The sequence below is a fragment of the Colius striatus genome, chromosome 3 (genome assembly GCF_028858725.1).
Source record: "Colius striatus isolate bColStr4 chromosome 3, bColStr4.1.hap1, whole genome shotgun sequence".
In the NCBI taxonomy this organism is placed as follows: Eukaryota; Metazoa; Chordata; class Aves; order Coliiformes; family Coliidae; genus Colius; species Colius striatus.
The window spans coordinates 9,360,031-9,379,043 of NC_084761.1; the positions used below are offsets into that span (position 1 = coordinate 9,360,031).

At 40.7% G+C, this 19,013-nt stretch overlaps 1 protein-coding gene across 8 annotated transcripts in view; it reads left to right on the forward strand.

Moving 5' to 3' along the window:
* Positions 1-19,013, forward strand: part of TMC5 (transmembrane channel like 5) — a 37,528-nt gene that overhangs the window by 4,032 nt on the left and 14,483 nt on the right. For 7 of the 8 annotated variants that reach the window (XM_061992019.1, XM_061992017.1, XM_061992020.1 and 4 more), the window contains exons 3-16: positions 176-375; positions 8,174-8,332; positions 9,461-9,660; positions 10,065-10,160; positions 11,745-11,837; positions 12,619-12,718; positions 13,329-13,416; positions 13,738-13,986; positions 15,211-15,362; positions 15,611-15,755; positions 16,334-16,489; positions 16,989-17,155; positions 17,783-17,861; positions 18,733-18,830. In XM_061992019.1, coding sequence (XP_061848003.1) covers positions 8,262-8,332; positions 9,461-9,660; positions 10,065-10,160; positions 11,745-11,837; positions 12,619-12,718; positions 13,329-13,416; positions 13,738-13,986; positions 15,211-15,362; positions 15,611-15,755; positions 16,334-16,489; positions 16,989-17,155; positions 17,783-17,861; positions 18,733-18,830 — 1,694 coding nt within the window. In that variant the 5' untranslated portion in view covers positions 176-375; positions 8,174-8,261. The remainder of the gene's footprint in view (positions 1-175; positions 376-8,173; positions 8,333-9,460; positions 9,661-10,064; positions 10,161-11,744; positions 11,838-12,618; positions 12,719-13,328; positions 13,417-13,737; positions 13,987-15,210; positions 15,363-15,610; positions 15,756-16,333; positions 16,490-16,988; positions 17,156-17,782; positions 17,862-18,732; positions 18,831-19,013) is intronic. The other variant, XM_061992016.1, reaches the window with a different exon arrangement.

The window sequence follows — 19,013 nt, forward strand, 5'->3', positions numbered from 1 at the left end:
ACACACTGTGACTGAAAACCATTGATCTCTGTCCTCGGTGTTATTGCGATTCAGGCCAAAAGCAAAGCACATGTTCTATAGCAGGTAACAGGAAAAGGACCTTTTTATGTTGTTGATTTCCTTTCCCTTTGAGCTGTAAGAGCAGGACTTTAGCTCCCCCTTCCCGGGGGTACAGTTCTGTGCACAGCCCATTCCGAGGGAGGCGAAACGAGGCGGGCGACAGCGGCGGCACCGCCGGCATCAGGGCAAGAGGCGGGACCGGGGCACCGGGAGGAGCCGCCGCCGGGGCGCGGTGCAGGTTCCCGGGGCACCCGCCGAGGACGCGAGGCACCTGGGCGGGAAGCAGGGGCCAGGCAGCCCTCTCCCGGCACACAGGTATGGGGACGGGGCGGGCGTCTCCGCGGGCTGGGGCTGCCGCTGCGGCTCCGCAGTTTCAGCGGCGGGTGGTAGGGCCGTGGGCGCGGGCAGCGAGGAGCGGGCTGGAGCTCGCTGGGATCTGAGCAGGAAGAGTCTCCCGGGATGCCTGAAAGGCGACTACGGTTTACTAACGCTCGCTGTTGATTCAGAGTGATAGAACTGTTGGGGCTGGACTGCATGGGTGCTCAGAGATGTACTCGGCTCCTGCTGTCTGTGAGGTACAGAGCCCTTCAGAGCGGTGCCCTCGGTGTCAGCCCTGCTGCGTGGCACTGCACAGCTTTATCGCACCGTTAGTGTCAAGTGCGAGCTTCCCCTGCCCTCAGTTGGAAGAAACGTTAACAGGCACGTCCTTCCCTGATGTATCAGCAGGTGTGCTGTACCTGGGTGTGTGAGGCGTGCACCAGTCTCCCTTGGATCTCCAGCTTGCAGCCTTTCTCTTTGGTGGAGGTTGCATATTGGAGCCTGATGGCTGGCAAATGAGTGTGGCACTGCATTTTTCAAGTAGCAGGTTGTGAGTTTTCTGTTACAATAGGTAACAGGAAGCCAGAAGTACTTTTGTACTAAATAGGTGGGAAAAATCTCAGGTTTAAGTATTCACATCAATCATTCTGTCACTCCTTCAAAACACACAGGCTGATTGTTTAACTACTCCCCTCTTTTTCTTCAGCCTCACTATGGTTGTTTTTTTTTTTTTTTCCTTTATGCCCTGGCCTCCAAAAATTGAAACGTTTCAGTGTAGAAGATTAATTATACATGTAAAAGCCGAATCCTTACATCTGAAGTTTTGTTGCTAAGGCTTTGTCCTTTAGTAGTGCTATTAGCTAGACAAGCCTGCCAGCAGTTCGTGGTACTGCATGGGAACTGTGCCACCTTTTGCTCCTGCTGACCTAGTGCCACTGCAATCTCCTTGGCCAGCCCTGGGAGCATCAGCGGCCTGATCCTGCTCTGTGTAGCAGGAGCAGCCGGTCGGTGGCTTTAGAGCCATGTTCAAGGTGCGGCAGTTCAAAGGTGGGTGCTGTGCCAGTCTCTGTACAAAGGATCTGAATAGCAGTGGGCTGTGTGTATGCTAAGTGATGTGATTGAAATCTCATCTGGTCTAGGCTGATATGTCAGTACCCCAGCCAAAATTATTCATTTAACTTTCTTTTCCTTTTATTTCTTTGTTGTGTTGTTGCTATTTTGGTGTTGGTGGGATTCCCCCCACCCCCTTCCCTGAGTACCCTTGTTGGGAGGACTTGTATTCTTGCCATGAAAGGAGTGAAGTGATGGGATCCAGTGGCTGCATGGGCTGACATAATAGGACGTAGCACTCTGCAGTGGTGTCCTCTTTCACATTTTTGTGAAAAGGCCTCTAATTGTGACTTGTGTGGTTCATAGCTTTTGTAGGTTTGTTGCAGAATAGAACCCTAATGTGCTAACATGTTACACTACATTTTAATGTAGCTGCATTTTACATTTTCTGGTTTTGTACAAAAGTTATTGTGTTCATGTGACATTATTTATCCAACAATTTGAAAACTCTGTGTAAGGATTTTGAAGAGTTGGAGAAGCCAGTGACAAAACTGGTTCTGTTTTCTTCTGACTGGTTCTCCCCAGGCATTTTCTGGCTTCTGGGAGTTGATTTGCTTTTGTTTTCCCTCAGGGTCATCTTAAATGTTGCTTGTGCAAATAGTAATGAAATATCCTAACAGGAAGTTAAGCTAGAAATTACAAACAGAGCAATGCCTTTTTCTTTAATCCCGTTTATTATCTAAAATGACCATATGTGTGGTTTCCATAAGCTTTTCCAATTGAGTTTGTGAATGAGACTCCTGTAAGTGATACTGCTCATGAAATTATAATGTGAAGATTGCATTTAACCTGGATAGATATCCATTGCAAGTACAGAATAAACAAAGCTTTCTTTAAAGGCAAAATGTTAGAACCACCCTATTAAACAGTATCTCATGGCTCTAATAGACCTGGTGTGTAAAGCTGCCTTTCCACTGAAAGCAGAAAGTAATTCCAAATAGGTGCTCAAGAACTGTCTCTTTTTTTTGTTGTTTAGTTTTGTAACCAGATGTTTCCTTCAAATACAAGCAGCTGATAACGTTGGTTAACAGACAGACTTAAAAAACTTGTTCTGCAAAGCAAGATTTAGTCCTGCTAAATGCAAAGAACATGATAGTCTGCAGTTTGGAAATTTAGTCACAAGACTGACTTGCACTGATATGAAGTGATTCTTGCTTTAGCCTGTTTTTTCCCCCATAGTAGTCAGACTATAAGCTAAGTAATGTCTTTCAAGTGTTAAAGAAATAATAGAGTTCCATTTGTGGTTTCTTCTTACTGTTAATCTTTCCTATCTCTGCCAGGTATACTGTTCTTACTCTTCAGTTCCCTATTTCTAATTTTCATGATTATTCCTCTTTACTGAGGGCTCACAGTTTTCCCAATGGATTAAGTTTGCAACTTGTAAGCAGTTAAGAAATTAAAAGCAACAAACAAAAAAGGACTTGCTCTCAAAGGGCTCTCTGGGGAGGAGATTAGATAATGCAAAGTCATGGTGATGTTTACTTCAGTCCATAAGAATTGTGATTCCATGGGGCCTTTTGGGTGGAGAAGCAGGGATTAGGGAACGTACTATGAATTTCACAGAATTAATGAAGTATCTCAGCTTTCATCTGCAGACATTAAGAAAAACTCTGAAGCATATGCCACATCTTTACAACACTTTACTGGATGCTAAAATATACTATATACTGTAGTGATTTGGTTTTAGTGTTTCAGGAGCATGTTTATAAGAAAAGTGACTAAGCTCAGGTGAAGAAATAGAATCTTGAGACACTGCAAACACAAAGTAGTTGTCAGTCCTTCTCTAAATGCCTTACCTAAGCAGCCACAGGTGACAGAAGGATTTAACTGGCAAAGAAAGTGAACAGGATGAAAATATTGTAGTCTTACTATATTTAGGGTGGGGGAAGGAGATTACAAGAGGAATGCTAAATGGAAAGGACGAGGCAAACAAATGAGTGGGTGTAATATTTGTCTAGAGAGCAGATAAGGAGCAGAGCTCATAACGCAGAAGCAGCTGGGTAAGCCAGAGGACTATCTCTGAGGACAGAGATAGTCTGACAGTGAGATGCTCCCCCGTGTCAGATACTGTTCTCCCTGCTTCTGCCAACCTGCCTGGCTGCTGCTCTACACCCCACTCTCACCAAGAGGGGTTGGAGTGACAGGGAGGATGGGATCTGAGTTCTGGTTGGTAGCATTGCACTACAGGACTAGAAAGTACTTTCCTTTGTGAGCTTGAGATCCAACAAGCTGTTGGGAGAGACAGCAGCATTGTGACCATAACGGGGATGCTGTCATTCCCTTCTGGGTTTGATTGTCTGTCCTTTGCCTGTGGGATAGTAGATAGATGCATCTTTAGTACTACCACAAGTCATCTTTTGTATCAGATCTTTTGTAGCAGAGGCACAGTTTACATTGCTGAAATTGATTGAAGAACTGCAGGAACAAAGTTGATGTTGACTCATGTAATTGACCCAGCTGACATTAATAAAAACAGAATGGAAAGCTGGTCAGAGGTGGCATTTGACAGTGCAGACCGTGCACTTAGCAATATGCATAAAAGGTGACTTTCACTTCCGTGTATGATTCACAGTTGTTCTGTTGCTAATATGTCAATTAAAGATCATGTTTTTGAGGGGTTATAGTGTTTGATTAGTGTCAGTTCACAGGCTCCTTAAATTTTCTGAGAGACTTTGTAGTTTGTTGCAGCAATGTTGAAACTGTTGGGTTTGAGATAGTGGAAGAGTAGTGATGGGCACTGAAATGTAGTAATCTGGTAGTCTAGTTTTAACTCTGATCTGTCTCTCAAACTCACTTTTGGCTTTGGGAAATCAAGCTGATGTTTTTGTTTTTCTGCTGTATGAAGCTGTGTGGAATATGTTGAACAGGACAGGGATTCATGAATAAAAATAAAAGGTAACAGTGAAGCCCTGTTCAGTTGCATCCTAAAAAAAGAAAAGATCTTAATGGAAATACAGTACATTGAATCAGTTCTTTGTGAGTTGTGTTCCCTTCATCCAACACCATCAAGTCAAATGGCTATAATTCTGGAAATTACTGTTTCCACTCCTCTTCAGGATTTATGTAAGTAGAATTTACTTTGTGTAAATCCTTTTTATGAGGGATTACAGGCAAAGATTTAAGTTGCCTTCCTGAAACTTGATACCAGGAAAAAGTGCTATGTTGGCAAGACTTTCGTGTTTGTTTGATTTACATTCTAAATGAGGATTAGTGTGTATGCTGGGGAATTACCTGTACAGGAATGGATTAAACTGTCCTGGAGTATTTTGTTAAAACTGTTGGGCTGTGACATAAAGGCAGATATTTTTGTGGGAAATGATCTAGAAGCAGGAGTCTGTACTGCTTGGAGTTTTCTGTTCTATATCAGTACAGCGTGTGTTGAATGATTTAAGCAGAAAGCACCTAGTCTCTACTTTGTAACTTATTTACATATTGATGATTATTAAATGCACTGGTCTTGAACCCTTCTGTCCTCCAGAGAAGGAGCACAAGATTTGTCTTGTTGCTTGCCAAAATGTCATCCTACAAATGGGCACTGCTCTGCAAAGGGAAGATACATCAAGCTCTTGCTTTTTACCATTCTTTCAAAATGACCTGTTTTCCAGCTATACTTTTTAAAGGGAAAGCTAAGTCTAAATATCATAGCTTTTACCTGGGGCTATGGTTTAGTGCATCCCACCATAGGTAAAAAAAGGAGAAAGAAGTGGTTTAGTTTGATCATTACCTGTTTCAGGTTCCTTCCAAGGAACTATGGCTAGTCAGAAACTGATAAACTGACAGTCTGTCAAACCCCAAACCAAACCTGTGATGTGGGCATCTGATGTGATAAGAAGAGTTTCTCCTCATCTTTGGGCTTGAGATGGAGGAAGTGGCTGGGTTGGTGTGCTGCCTGTACACCCCTGGCATGCCATCTGTACACCCTCAGCGTATGTGCTCATACACACTTTCATCCCACCTGAGAGCATTTATAGCACAGTAATCTTTGAGTAACTACAGCCTCAGTCAGGAAACGTGGGTTATCAGTGTTCACGTTCTGGCTTACTCCAAATGCCTCAAGGTTTGGGATCTAATGCTCTCAGGTAGCCAGAGGAAAATATCTGTTGTTTTTTGGTTTGTTTTTTTTTAAAGAATGAAATGCAAAGGTTTGAACTTGCCTCAGCATGCATGTGAAAGTTATGTAAAATCCTTAAAACTTTGGGAGTGGAGAAAAGAGAGAGTTGCTTCAGATGCTGGGTTCAGTATTAGGCTGCAGTGTAACACTGTCCTTGTGAGTTTTCATAAAAATCCTGACAAAAAGCACATCTGAAGGCATCAAATGAAGTAGATAATGATGGACTGTCTGTCTTGGGATTATTTGGATGTCTTACCAAGTCTTTATGGATATGCCTAGAGGCCTTTAAAATAGGTGAGAGAAAGAAGTGATGAGTGTATTTTTAGTCAGACTAGTATGTTTCTTCTGGTTCTTTGCACTGCAAGTTGATTGATAGAGTTGATTGATTCTTCCTACCAGCTTGCTTCTGGGTAATGCTGATTCTACATGTCCCATACACTTCCTTCAAAATAGCCGTTCTCTCTACAGTTTGAATGACGACCACGCAAGTTGACTAATGTTTAGATCAGTGGTCAGCTTTCCAGCTGCCTTGCTGGCAGGCTTCCCAGCTTTCTGAATGGCTGAGCTGGGTTCCCAGGAAACCAGTTAAAAAATAGAAAAATCTAATTTTGCACACTCTTCAAAGGGAGTTGTCTGAGAGTTTTCTTCCCTTGAGAAAGTAATCTTTTCTTCTTTAGCTTTTCCTTACAGTTTGAAATGAAAAACAGTTTTAAGGGGTGAAATTTATTTTTCCAAGCAACTCTTTGCAGAAGACCAAAATTACCTTTTTTCAGGAATGATCTCCATGCTTTTTAATGGAGCATAAGGACAGAATGTGCCAATTCATGGAGAGTTTGTATAAAACTTCATATATATTCTAAGCTAGTTCTCAAAAGATCGTCAGGAGCTAAGTGGTTCCTGTCAAAGAAAAACCTACTTCTCAGGAGATATAAACTTCTCAATCACTTTTATGTTACAGCCTTAGATTCCAGTGGTGGTTATTGGTTTTCTTTGGAGATAATGGGAGGAGGCTCTGTTAGTTGCTTTTCTGAATACACGAGAATCTCACTTGGTAGGTCTGAAACTGTTGCCTGAAAAAAGGCACGAGTTTCACCTAGGTGATATTATGTTTATACTTTCTTGTTTGCAGTGATCCATCCCTTTTGTAAACAGTAGAACCTGGTGATGCACCATATATTCACATTTCCTGGTATGCTTGTTTTACTGAATGTTTCCTGAAGGTGTGGGACTCACAATATGCTTCATCATGCTATAGTGGAAATGTAGACAGTGTTCTGAATAAAATGCAGGACTTCAATTTCAGTCAGCCACCTGTGTTTATAAGTAAATCTCTTTGCAAGTCAGCATGCAAAATCTGGGCACTGTTTTACAACCGTGTGTCACTACAGGATTTTAGTCTGTCTTCCAAGATCTTCAGGTATGTAAAGGACACAATAGTAATTTAAGAGCTTCTTATGTAACAGCAAGATGATTTTGACAAGCCTTCAGAAGCTATACACAGTACAATTATCCATTTTTAAGATACTTTTCTTCATGAGATGCTTCCTTTACCGCAGTCGAAATCACAAATAAAAACCACTGCAGACGATGAAGTTTTTTTTCTTGTAGTGTTAAATGAGATTCAGCTTTGCACTTCTAGGAGTGGAGTTGAGAAAAAAGCAGAGTCTGACAGGTTTTGACAGATGTGTCCTTTATTGTTTGTTTTCTTTCCTTCCCTGTGATTGAATAGCTTGAGAGCTGATCAAATCAGCATGGTGCCTTTAAGAACAAATGTTTAAAATTGTTTCCTTTGTAATTTTGAGTATGACTTTTGATTAATTGCAGGAACTGCCTGTTTAATTTGGACTTTGTTTTTGAAATATAAGGTTCCCTTTTCACTGACTTACCTGGACTTCTGTTTGTTAAACTCTGACCAACTCTGGTTTGCTTAAGACTGAAATAGAGCATTCTGAGGAAAAAATGCTAACCCAAACCTATTTACAGGAACAAGGCATTAAGTCATTAGAAGAGCCCTTGTTAAGAGTGGATCTCTAAATAATGTCAGCTCTGTATATAGCAGTGGCCCAATTAAGAAAGGAGTCAGACTTCACCTTCTCTCAGCTTTTGGAAATGTATTGTGTGTTTGGCTTTTCATGCATGAGGAGAAAAGAAAGAAATTCTTTTCTTCTTCTTGATGTTTCAACATGTTTCAAAAGCCTTCATTGTCAGTGCTGGGGATGATTTCATGTGGCACTCCAGTTCCTTAGTTTTGTAAAGAGCTTACTGTAGAGAAATATCAGTTCCCATTTTACCTGCTGCTTCTGGTGGGCTCTCATTTCCTGATGGTAAATTGCACTAAGTTAGAACCATTTCCTATTTAATGTTGTTTCATGTTATTTGTTAGCAAGGTGGCAGAATCTTCCAAGATCATAGAATCATAGAATGGTAGGGTTTGAAGGAAGGGAACTTTAGAGATCATCTAGTCCAACCCCCCTGCAGAAGTAGGTTCACCTAGTTCAGTTCACATAGGAAAGATGCTAAAATGAAGTTCCGTTCTTTTCATTTGGTGTGTATATGCATCTGTTTTGTAACTAGGTCTGTAATTAGTCTTCCCATGAACGTATTAATGCACCACTTGAGACAAAAATAAGGAAGAGCTCATCCCCCAAACCAAGGACTTGTCATGTCATATTACAATGAAGCCTTTGAAAATCCAGACTACCATTTCTCAGAGACACTGGAAGTTGATAGAAGGTGAGTTTATTTAATTTTGCTGTTGTGGCTATGACATAAGAGAAATTCATTGCTGTCACAGAATTGTGAGGGTTGGAAGGGACCTCTAGAGATCATCCAGTGTAACTTCCTGCTAAAGCAGATTCACCTTGATAAGGTCACACAGGAACACATCTAGGCAGGTTTGAAAGCCTCCAGAGAAGAAGACTCCACACCCTTCCTGGGCAGGCTGTGCCAGGGTTCCCTCACCCTTACAGGAAAAAAGTTTATCTTCCTGCTTATAAGTGGAACTTCCTGTGTTCCAACTTGTGCCCATTACCCCTTGTCCTGTCACCACACATTACAGGAAAAAGACTGACCCCATCCTCTTGACACCTGCCCTTTAGGTGTTTATAAGTGTTGAAAAGTTGCCCCCTCAGTCTTTTCTTCTCCAGGATGAACAGCCCCAGGTGTCACAGCCTTTCCTCATCAGAGAGATGTTCCAGTCACCTAATCATGATTACTTAATATAGTCTCTGCTGGACTCTCTCCAGAAGTTCTCTGTCTCTCTTGAAGAGAGGTACCCAAAACTGCACACAGTATTCCAGATGTGGTCTTATTAGCGCAGAGTAGAGGGGAGACTAGCTTCCCTTGACCAGCTGGCCACACATTTCTATGTGCAGGAGAAACTTTTTCTCTGGAGTTTTAATCTGTGGAATTCTTTTAATCCCTCCTTTATGTTTGCATTCTCAGACCAAATTTTTAAAGCTGCTGTCAGGAAGGTGCCATGTTTGCTTTTTACATGTTAGATTAATTTGTCTGTTAAATGTATTTGGGGATTTATGGCATAATGTCACGGATATCTTTTAGTTCCAGGAATTTTGACAGTGTGCTAAGCTTGGATGTCCTCATTTTCCAAGCAGTTATTCCTGTTTTGTTAAGAGTCCAAGCTAACTTCAGGTGGTGAAAAGTTTCAGTCTTTCTAGTTCAGTTGAGGACCGAGTCAGAACTGTGATGCTGGAGTTCTAAATACAGAATTCCTCGTGGTGTTAGAGTTTGTTTTAGAATGTGTTTGTTTTCTAATTTGATGATAATAGGTAACAATTTATTAAGGATATCTATCGAGAGCTTTTGTGACACTCAGGGTTTTCCTTTTTGTTGCTTACACAGGAGGAGTTCTCAAAAGAATCCATTCTCTCACCAGACCCCTTACAGTTCTTCATTGCACGGTTCCCATGGAGAGCACAGTGGAAGAGGACAGAATTATCCTCAGGCCATACCAATGGCCTCCGTGAGATATAGCTCTGAATACAGTGAAGGCTTACCAAGAGCTAATGTCCTAAGTAGAAGTCCATATGGAAATTCTATGGGTATGTAATTTCTTATATGAACCCCCTACAGAAATACTGGACCGAATAATGACCTACTCTGTCCTGAGGGAGTCTGCAGCTCTGGAAAGCTCAACTCTGTACATATTTGTGGAGGCAGTGGGATTCTTTTGGGTTTTTTTTCCTAGAAGTAGTGCAGATGTTATACTAACAGAACCATGGGCTGTTTATAGTATGAACAGACTAGGAAATACTGAGTTGTGTGGACTGCTTATGTCCTTGAATACTGGGATGTACATTGGAGGGAGATACAGGAATATATATCCCTCCCTGGGATATATTGCCATGTTTGCAGTAGAGCTGTATTTGTTCAATAGGGCTAATATATATATAAATAATCCATGGCAGTATACAGCTTTCTGTATAATTCTGATTGCCTTCAACAGATAATCTTTCATTTGAGCCTGAGACAGAAATGGCATATAGCCCACCTTCTACCTTCCATCACCCCTACACCCACAGAATTTCCAGTATATCAGAAGGTAAGTCATAAGGATTGTGGTGCATCAGAACATTGAACGTCAGTCTTGCCCTCCATAAAATAACACATATTTTAAAGCCTTCTGGTTCAGATGTGAAGATCTTCACCTAATAAAATCAATTGTAAAACATTCATTCTGTTTTACTATCCTGCATCGTTGTAGCTGAATATTTCAGTATCTTTCTGGAGGCAATGAACTTTGTTTCTTAAGCAATGAAAGATATAATGCCCACCAGTTTTTACCCAAACTCCCTGTAAGCTGGTCAGCATAAACCAAACTTACTCTTTTATCTTGTTGTAGGAGGAAATAAGAGGAAGGTAGAATGTGTTTTTGAGACAGTCTGTAGTGAGCTGGTCACTATATTATCTCTGTATGAAGTCTATATTATAATAGTAATTAGAGATTTGTGTTTATCAAAACACAGGGGACTTGGATGAGTGTTCTGGGTAGGAACAGTTATTCCCATATCATGTAATTTTTCTGTTACAATCAGTTCAGTTCCAGTCTGCTGCTTCTGGAATATAATTCAGAGTTCTTTTCTGGAGTTGTTACCTAGGTGCGTTTAAATAACCATCTCTCTGTGCCCCTAAAGTGAGAAAGTCTTTTTTTTTTCTTTTCATCTTGAAGAATATGGTCCTTAAGTTAAGATCTAATTTGACAAAACCTTGTATTTATATTAAAAAGCCACCATTTTATCAGTACCTGGAAATTCCTCACTCCACAGGTGACCATAGGACCAGGACATTCCAAACATTAACTGCCATGCATGGCTTCCAATAGCTGATAGGAAAGAGGGAGTGCATTTCCAAGATGGAATGCTGAAAGCTTAAGAAGTACCTCCATGATGAGGCACGGATATGTTTCTTTTTCTGATTCTTTTTTATTGCTACAATGGAAGTTGTCTCAAAGTGGAAATGGTGCTAGCATCAGGGAACCATTTGATCTAAATAGTAAATGCAGTTGAGGGACCCTGTACCATCTACATTAACTAACAGGAACATCGGTCATTTGGGGCCTTCCACACCCCAAAGTCCAGCTCAAAAGAGGGATGTAACACTGCACAGGCTGGCCATTAGCCTGCTGAGAAGGTGAGGTGAGGAAAGCTGAGGCTAAACTGATCTGCTTCACAGTTGGAAGGTGAGTGCATTTAAGAAGTATAGAATAATCGGATGAAAGATTGAGAGAACACTTGCATTTTGGCTCCAGGGAAATGGGAGTCTGCTACATGTCATTTATCATGACTGTGTTTCTAAAACAATCCTTCTGAAGTCAGTGGAAAGATTTTTAAAGAAAGGACCTGTCTTCCAGGAAGAAAGTCTTGAATAATGGGTGTGTGCATTTCTGAGTGGGTTAGGTGATGCCGTTTTCCATGGCCTCAGAACCTCTTTTCTAGCACGTACCTGAAAAATTACATATGATCACCAAGCATGGCAAGAAAAGAAGCAAGTGAGGAATATATGTTTGCTTGTAGGTAGCAAGATTGAAGGGTGTACTTTGTAGTTGTTTCTGTGAAAGTGAAATTAGAGTTTTTTAAGTAAATTTGTCAGAAGTATCTGGGCTTACTACATGGTGCATGTTATTTAGGGAACTTCATTCAGAGACACAACAGAAGACTGCCTGATGACATCTCCGTGACTTCTTCCAGCCTGTTTAATACAGCTCCAGAGTACAGTGAAGGTAGGAATTTATATAAGTGGTTCAATACCAAATAGCATCTTGCACAAGGATGATGTTGATACTGCTGTTGGTTTATCACCAGAATTGAATGTACAGCCTTTGTGTGGTTGGGAGAACAACTTGGTTTTATGTTAGCGCTGGTGGTTAATCTTTTATACTCTACTAGCACAGTAAAATCCCATGATAAATGAAGCACAGTGCAGTGTGAATATGTGTTAAACTGAAGAAAGTAAAGCTAAACTCTTTATTACACTTTGTTTGACCAGCTAATGGATTGTTTTCAGTTCCTGTGTCTGGAATTAACATGAAATTCCAGATGTACAAAACCATCCTGATTGTCAAGTAATACAATTCTGTCTGTTTCATAGGTAGTGCCATCTTTGGGCACTAAAGTCAACTAAAGTTACAGAATGAATAAAACACAAGTTGTACTTTCAAGTCAATATATAGCATCACAGAAATGTAACTGTCAGACAGTGATCAAGCAATTGACCAGAGTCTTGGAGTTTGTCAGTAATTTGTTTACCTTTTTATTGCAGCTCTTTGTACTGACATTAAAAAAGCATCAGACAAGTTGTTTGTTTTTTCAACACTCAGTATTACATCTATATTAGAGTACTAATGGAGTGGAGGCTATTCTGGGGTGTATTGTTAAGTTTCAGACTTCACCAAACCTTGGTAGCAGTGAAAATGGGCAATGTTGTTATAGCCATTTCAGATTTTGCATAACAATTACTGCATTATTAGCCCCAATTTTTTGTTTTTCTTTGGTTTTATGCAGAGGAAAAGTTAATTGGAAATCTTGCAAGTATGTCAAGCGCTGAAAGGATTAAAGCAATCCAGAAGATGCCGGAGACCATGAAAAAAAAGAGAGAGATCAGGTAAAAATAAAAGTTTATCTGTTTAGTTTTACGAGCACTATACTTTCAACACCTAGCTCTCAAGTATGGTGTTTGCCAACTGCTCAGCTTTGGTTTGAAGAAAGTCTCTTTTAAAGAACTGGAGGCACCTTTTGAGGCACTTTTTGAAGTACTTTTAAAAAGTTAACATCTTGCAAGGGAAAATAATGTAAAGATGGCTCATTGTCTTCTCTCTGGATCAGAAGAATCTCTCATGGTAACATAAAACAGAATACCAAGGCACTGAGGTTTGATTATGAATGATGATTTGCATTTCTTTTCAATGGAAATTTGGATATTGGCTTTTGAAATTGGAGAAGAGACCCACATGGTCTCAACCATCCTTTTGTCTCCTCACAGAATAGGCTTAAATGTTCCTCCCAGAATGAGTCAGTGGAAGGGTGAGAATGTTGTGCCATATCACAGACAAGAACCATGGTATCAGCTAACAGAACCAGAGCTAGCAGAACATCTCCATTAACTGTTCATGTGCACATGTGTGAAACTATATTTGCAGCAACTTCTTTAGCTTCTTGTTTTACTTACAACCTCTACTACAATGCTTGTTATCCCTTTCCCTGTAATTCCTCAGGAATAAAGTTCTTAAAGAGATAACAAAATCAAAGCACGGCAGTACACGACTTTCCTGCTGTACACAGTGTCTGCAGGGACCAGCAGTGGTAAGTGTCAGAAAATCCATCAGCCACAACAGAGTAAACCACTTTAGCTGCATGTGTTATCAATATCTTCAGAGGTACCTAGTATCCTGCTTTGTTTTACTTACCAAAGAACCACTTAATTGGTGAAATGTTCATTAACAATGACTGCATTATGGTAGCACTTAGGAATAGCAGTTAAGCATCTCATAGTGCAGGTAGTGGGGGAAATCTGTTCTTAACATGAAAATGGAACTGTAAAAAATGTGAGGCTTTGTTATGTGAATGAAAGTCCTGTTTAAGACTGTGTGCTGAGATTCATCTCTCTCCTCTTTTGTACTTCAGTCACTTCGACGATTTGGAAACACCTTGTCAGAATATTTTCACCTGCTGCAGTTATGGAACAAGACTCTGAAGATCATTGGTGCTGAGTTTGGAACAAGTGTTCTTTCTTATTTTATTTTCTTGAAGTGGCTGCTAACTTTCAACATCTTCTCATTCCTCATAAATTTCAGTTTCATCACAATCCCTCAGTTTGTTGCAGCAGAACCAAATAACCTTTCATTCACGGGTCTGGAGCTGTTCACTGGAGATGTAAGTGTATAACAACAGATATGTATTACTACTGTGTGCAAAAGAAATACTTAAAAATTGACAATAAAGATGTTAATATTTCTTTCCAAGAGCTGGAGTTAGAATTTTATGTGGCTAGAAACAATATTTAGGATGTATTTTAAAAAGAAGCTGCAACAAACATTGACTTGGAGGGAGATGAATGGAATTCATTCTCATGTATTTACCTCACAACAAATGATTGCTGTGTTGAGCAGTATTTCTAGACTTTTATGACTCTTTCAGAAAGCAGTGGAAGAGACACAAAGGAAGCCAGACCTTTAGAGATGTCTGCAGTAGTCTTCAGCAGAAGATTTTTCTCACACTAGTTTTCCCCTGAAAGTACAGTGCAGGTTTCCATATGTGATCCTGTGAATTTTGCTTGTTTCCAAAGCTTTACTCTTTGCACGCAGATCTTTCTGTAGCAACTCGCTGAACTCAGTGGGGCCTGGAAACAAAAAGATCTTTTCATTGTGGGGATATCTTTACATTCAAGGAATAAAGTCTCAGGCTCTTTTGAAAAGAACATTTTGCACTGCTTTAACTCTACTAGTAATCATCAGCTAAGTGATCTGAGAAGGCTTTATTCGCCCATCTTTGCTGTAAAAAAGTGTCAATTTTGTTGTTGGTAAAGGTTTCCTCTAGTTATTAAACAAGACTCTGGCTTTTCTAATACTTAGTTAAAATCTTTTTAAAGAGGAAGCATGTTTAGCCTTTTCCTTCTAAAATTGCTTTTAAAGAGCTGTGTTTTGCAATAGTGCTGTTTAACTGCAAAGTACAGTCACTGTTGCAGGAGTTCAGCTACAAGTAGTGATGTCACATGCTTCCTTCCTGATCCTTTCATAGTTGATTTATTTTGAAAGTACAGAGCCTTGCTCCTAAGAAAGAAGCAATTAAGCCTTTCCCTCTTGAGGAATTTCCAATAAAGACCAAATCCAGCAAAGGTATTGGATGCTCATGACCATCCCACGAGAATCTTAAGGAGGTTACAAGTTGTTTGTGTACCTCTAGAAGCTCTCAAAACTATGGAGTATTTTAGCTGACAAAATGAAAACAAAGGGCCTGATATTTAGGAATTTACTCATAACTGTGATTTCACAGTAGGGAATGAAACAGATCCCACCATTAATTTGGCTTAAGATGATGATACTTCCCACCATATGCAGGTGATAGCAAACATTCTGAATGAGGTCTGTGTCTTTCCAGGGCTACTTTCATCAAACAGTGCTCTACTATGGCTTTTACACCAATGCTACAATCAGGAAAATAAAGAATGGTCCATCTTACAACATGCAGCTGGCCTATATTTTCACAGTTGGAATATATTTTCTCATCTGTTTTCTTATCCTTTTGTTCAGGTAAACTAGCTATATATTCTTACTTCACTTATATTAAGGGAAAAAAAACCCCAGCAGCAACTAGGACAAGGAAATGTGAGAGTTATTTTATTGCATTAAAGTTTATTTCCCATGTTGTCTTATGTGACATGCTCTGACATAAGTCCTTGGGATGAGAAAAAAAAAATGATGATCTCCCTTCTTGCCCTGCTGATCAGACTTGATGTATTTCCCCATTAGGCATCTCAGAAATCTAATTTTCATTGCAGCATGGCAAAATCCTTCTGCAGGAACTTCATTAGCATTCAGATGTACACTGGAAATGCTAGCAAACTTCTCTGCACTTGGGACTTTAATATAACTAATGAAAAAGCTGTGAAGCTGAAGCAAAAGAACCTCAGCACACAAATCAAGGTACGAAACACAGAAGGTATAAGAAAGTAGAAAAGGGTAGGAAGGAACAAAACTAACATGCACCAGTCACTCTGACAGACATTTATTTGTGCATACAAATTTGTGTATGCCCATACAAGTCTGTAGCAGAGTGACTTGTATGCTCATCCTCTTCCTGATAGACTTTGATCTGACTATTCAGTTTCATTTGGTTTGAGCTCCTGGAGTTGGCTTAGTTACTTGCTTTTCTCTTCAAGCTGCATATAAATATTTGTCTGCTTCTGTTCTACTGAATGAATCTTTGTGACTATTAAATATTTGCCAAACAGAATATTTCTTCTGTTTTTCCTTCCTGCTATTTAACCATTTTATAAACAAAAAGGCAGGCTTGTAATATCTGTGAAATGCAATGTTACTGTTAAGAGAAAAGGCTTTTAGGATAGGAACACAAAGTTGTCCAGCAAATGTTCCCAGGATACTACTCTACCCATCTTTCAGACAAATAATATTTCATTCCACCTCTCAAGTAGTTACTTGAAACAAGTCTTGCTTTATGCTATTGATGAAGGAATTCTTGATTAGGAATTGTTTTCTTGCAGGAAGGCTTCACTGAAGTAAACAAAGAAGTTCTAAATCTTTCTGCAAGAGAGCGAGTTATACGTATTGTTGTTCATCTTGCTTCTTGGTTTGCTTTCCTGGGAACAGCAGTAGCTGCTTGTTCTGGTGTTCACTTCCTCGCCATTAATAACCTAGAGGTAAGGGCAGACTTTGCAGTCTGTTTTTGGAGATGTTTTTCCAGAGGGTATCTTGTAGTGCAAGCAGTGGTCTGTTCATTCCTAGGACTGTAGGGAGGCATAGCTGATTCTACCAATGCAGACACAAATTCTACTGTACCTAAAAAGCTGGTTTGCAAAGGCTCACACTGCTGGGGACTGTGGTCAGAGCACAGGACCCTGAGGGGTCTGAGCAAATCTTTCCCCTTGCCTCAACAAGAAGCAGCCTCAACAAGGCCTGCCTTTCCTTGCCTAAGGGCTGCATTTAAGCTGGGACTTTCACCCTTGGTCCCATGTAAAGCAGAGGAAGGGAAGAGAGTTGCTGTGCTGCTGGACACAGGCCTGTAAAACATGATAGACTCTAGTCTGAGGACATACAGGGAGGTGTGCTGGGTGATATCTCTGTGGGCACATCTTGGTTAAGGCTCTAAGTTGGAGTTGTTTGGAGTGTTGGGTTTTTAATTTGTTTTTTCTCTCTAAGCTATTTGTGAAAGGACAAAAGAATGACCAAGAGAGCCAAGCTGCCATGTTGGTGCTGCCTATCGTCACGTCTCTTCTCAACACATTTGTCCCATTCTTCTACTCATGGCTTGGACATCTAGAGAGATTTCACACCCCTGGATGCCAGATATATGTTACTATTGCCAGGTATTTGTTGCTACTACCTCTTAGTGCTTTTTGCCTGAAGTTATCTGACTCTTATTTTTGACAGAAAGCTATGTCTAGTTGGGCTATGGAAAAGAACTCATCTTTTCCAAAGGCTTCTGTCCACTTTCCCCTTCTATCTTTTGTTTGTCTTCTGTGAGTGTTACGTCTCTGCATGAAGACAGGGTATGGTTTCCCTCTCAACCAGGCACACTGTGGCACTGAGCTTGGTTTTGTTTGTAGCTTCACTAGATGACCTCTGGACTTGTTTGAGGGGAAGTGGAGAGAGGAGTGAGGAGGTCTTACAGACGCCTGGAATTAACACTGCATAACCCCTAGGTGCCCCTCAGACCTTCCTCCCCTCTGGAGCCCACACACCCAAGCAGTAGCCTGTTTAGCAGAGGCTTGTGCCAAGGTTGTCATGGCCAGCTCCCCTTCTGCCAGCGTGATAGAATAACACTGCACCTAAGCTCCCAGGAGAGCTCCTGTTAGTCCTGGCACTCTGCAATGCTATTGTTCTTGTAAGAAGGGGTAACAAAGCGTAACCAAGGGTCATCCTGCCATCATTCCCTCCAGTGAGATTATGGACCAGCTGTCAGTGCAGTAACTGTTACTTTTTTTTTGTTTTAGAAATGTCATCCTGAAAATGTCAATTATTGGAGTACTCTGCCATTACTGGCTTAATGTTGTGGCTGTTTCTGAGTCACAGGTAAAATTACAAAAATGCAAGTTTTTTACTTACAATGCCAGGTTAGGAGCCACTTTGATAACAGGCTTGCTCCAGCAAAGAGAAGTACATGTAATATCTGGGAAAGCTGATTTTGCTACCCCAACATTTTTTAATTTACATCTTTAGATGTATTCACCTTGCATACTGTATCCAGTTTGGAGCCCCACTCTACTAGAAGGACATTGAGGTGCTGGAGAGGATCCAGAGGCGGGCTACCAAGCTAGGAAAGGATTTGGAGCATGTCTCATATGAGGAATGGCTGAGGGGTCTGGGGCTGTTTAGCCTGGAGAAAAGAAGGCTCATGGGAGGCTTTATCACTCTCTACAACTACCTGAAAGGAAGTTGTAGTGAGGCAGTAGTTGGTCTGTTCTCCCTAGCAACAAGTAATAGAGCAAGAGGAAACAGCCTCAAGTTGCACCAGGGGAGGTTCAGGCTGAATATGAGGTGGAATTTCTCTACTGAAAGGGTTGTTAGGCATTGAATAGGCTGCCCAGGGAGGTGCTGGAGTCACCATCCCTGGAGCGGTTTAAGAGAAGGTTGAATGTTTTGCTTAGGAAACTGGTCTAGTGCTTAATAGGGCTGGGAAAAAGGCTGGACTTGATTTTGAAGATTTCTTCCAGCTAAAACAATTATATGATTCTATGAACTGTAGGAGAAAATGAATTGCCCAATTCAGGTCATGGCTGGTTTGTTGCATTCTTCAGTGGGAGGTCAACTATAATTAGTCAGGTTGTTAGCAAATCTTTAATCTGTAGCCCAGGTTAGATGTCCAAGCATTTGGGAACAATGTTAGAATCATATGATTTTTGACTCATAGATATGGTTTTTTTTCCCCTTCCACTTCTTCTAGTGCTGGGAAACTCTGATTGGCCAAGATATCTATCGGCTTGTTCTAGTTGACTTCATCTTTTGTTTGTTTGGCTCTTTCTTTGGAGAGTTTTTACGAAGGTGAGTACTACTATTCTAATCTTGTTTGTATTTGTTCATTAACCAAAGACACAGTCTTTTTTCCAATGTGAAAAAAAGGAGAAGTCTAGCAGAAGCATGTCTGTGACACCACTGAAGCTTCCCTAAGGTGTCTCTGCCAGGCATAGTCTCTGGGTACATGACTTGTGTACATTTAGGAGGAGG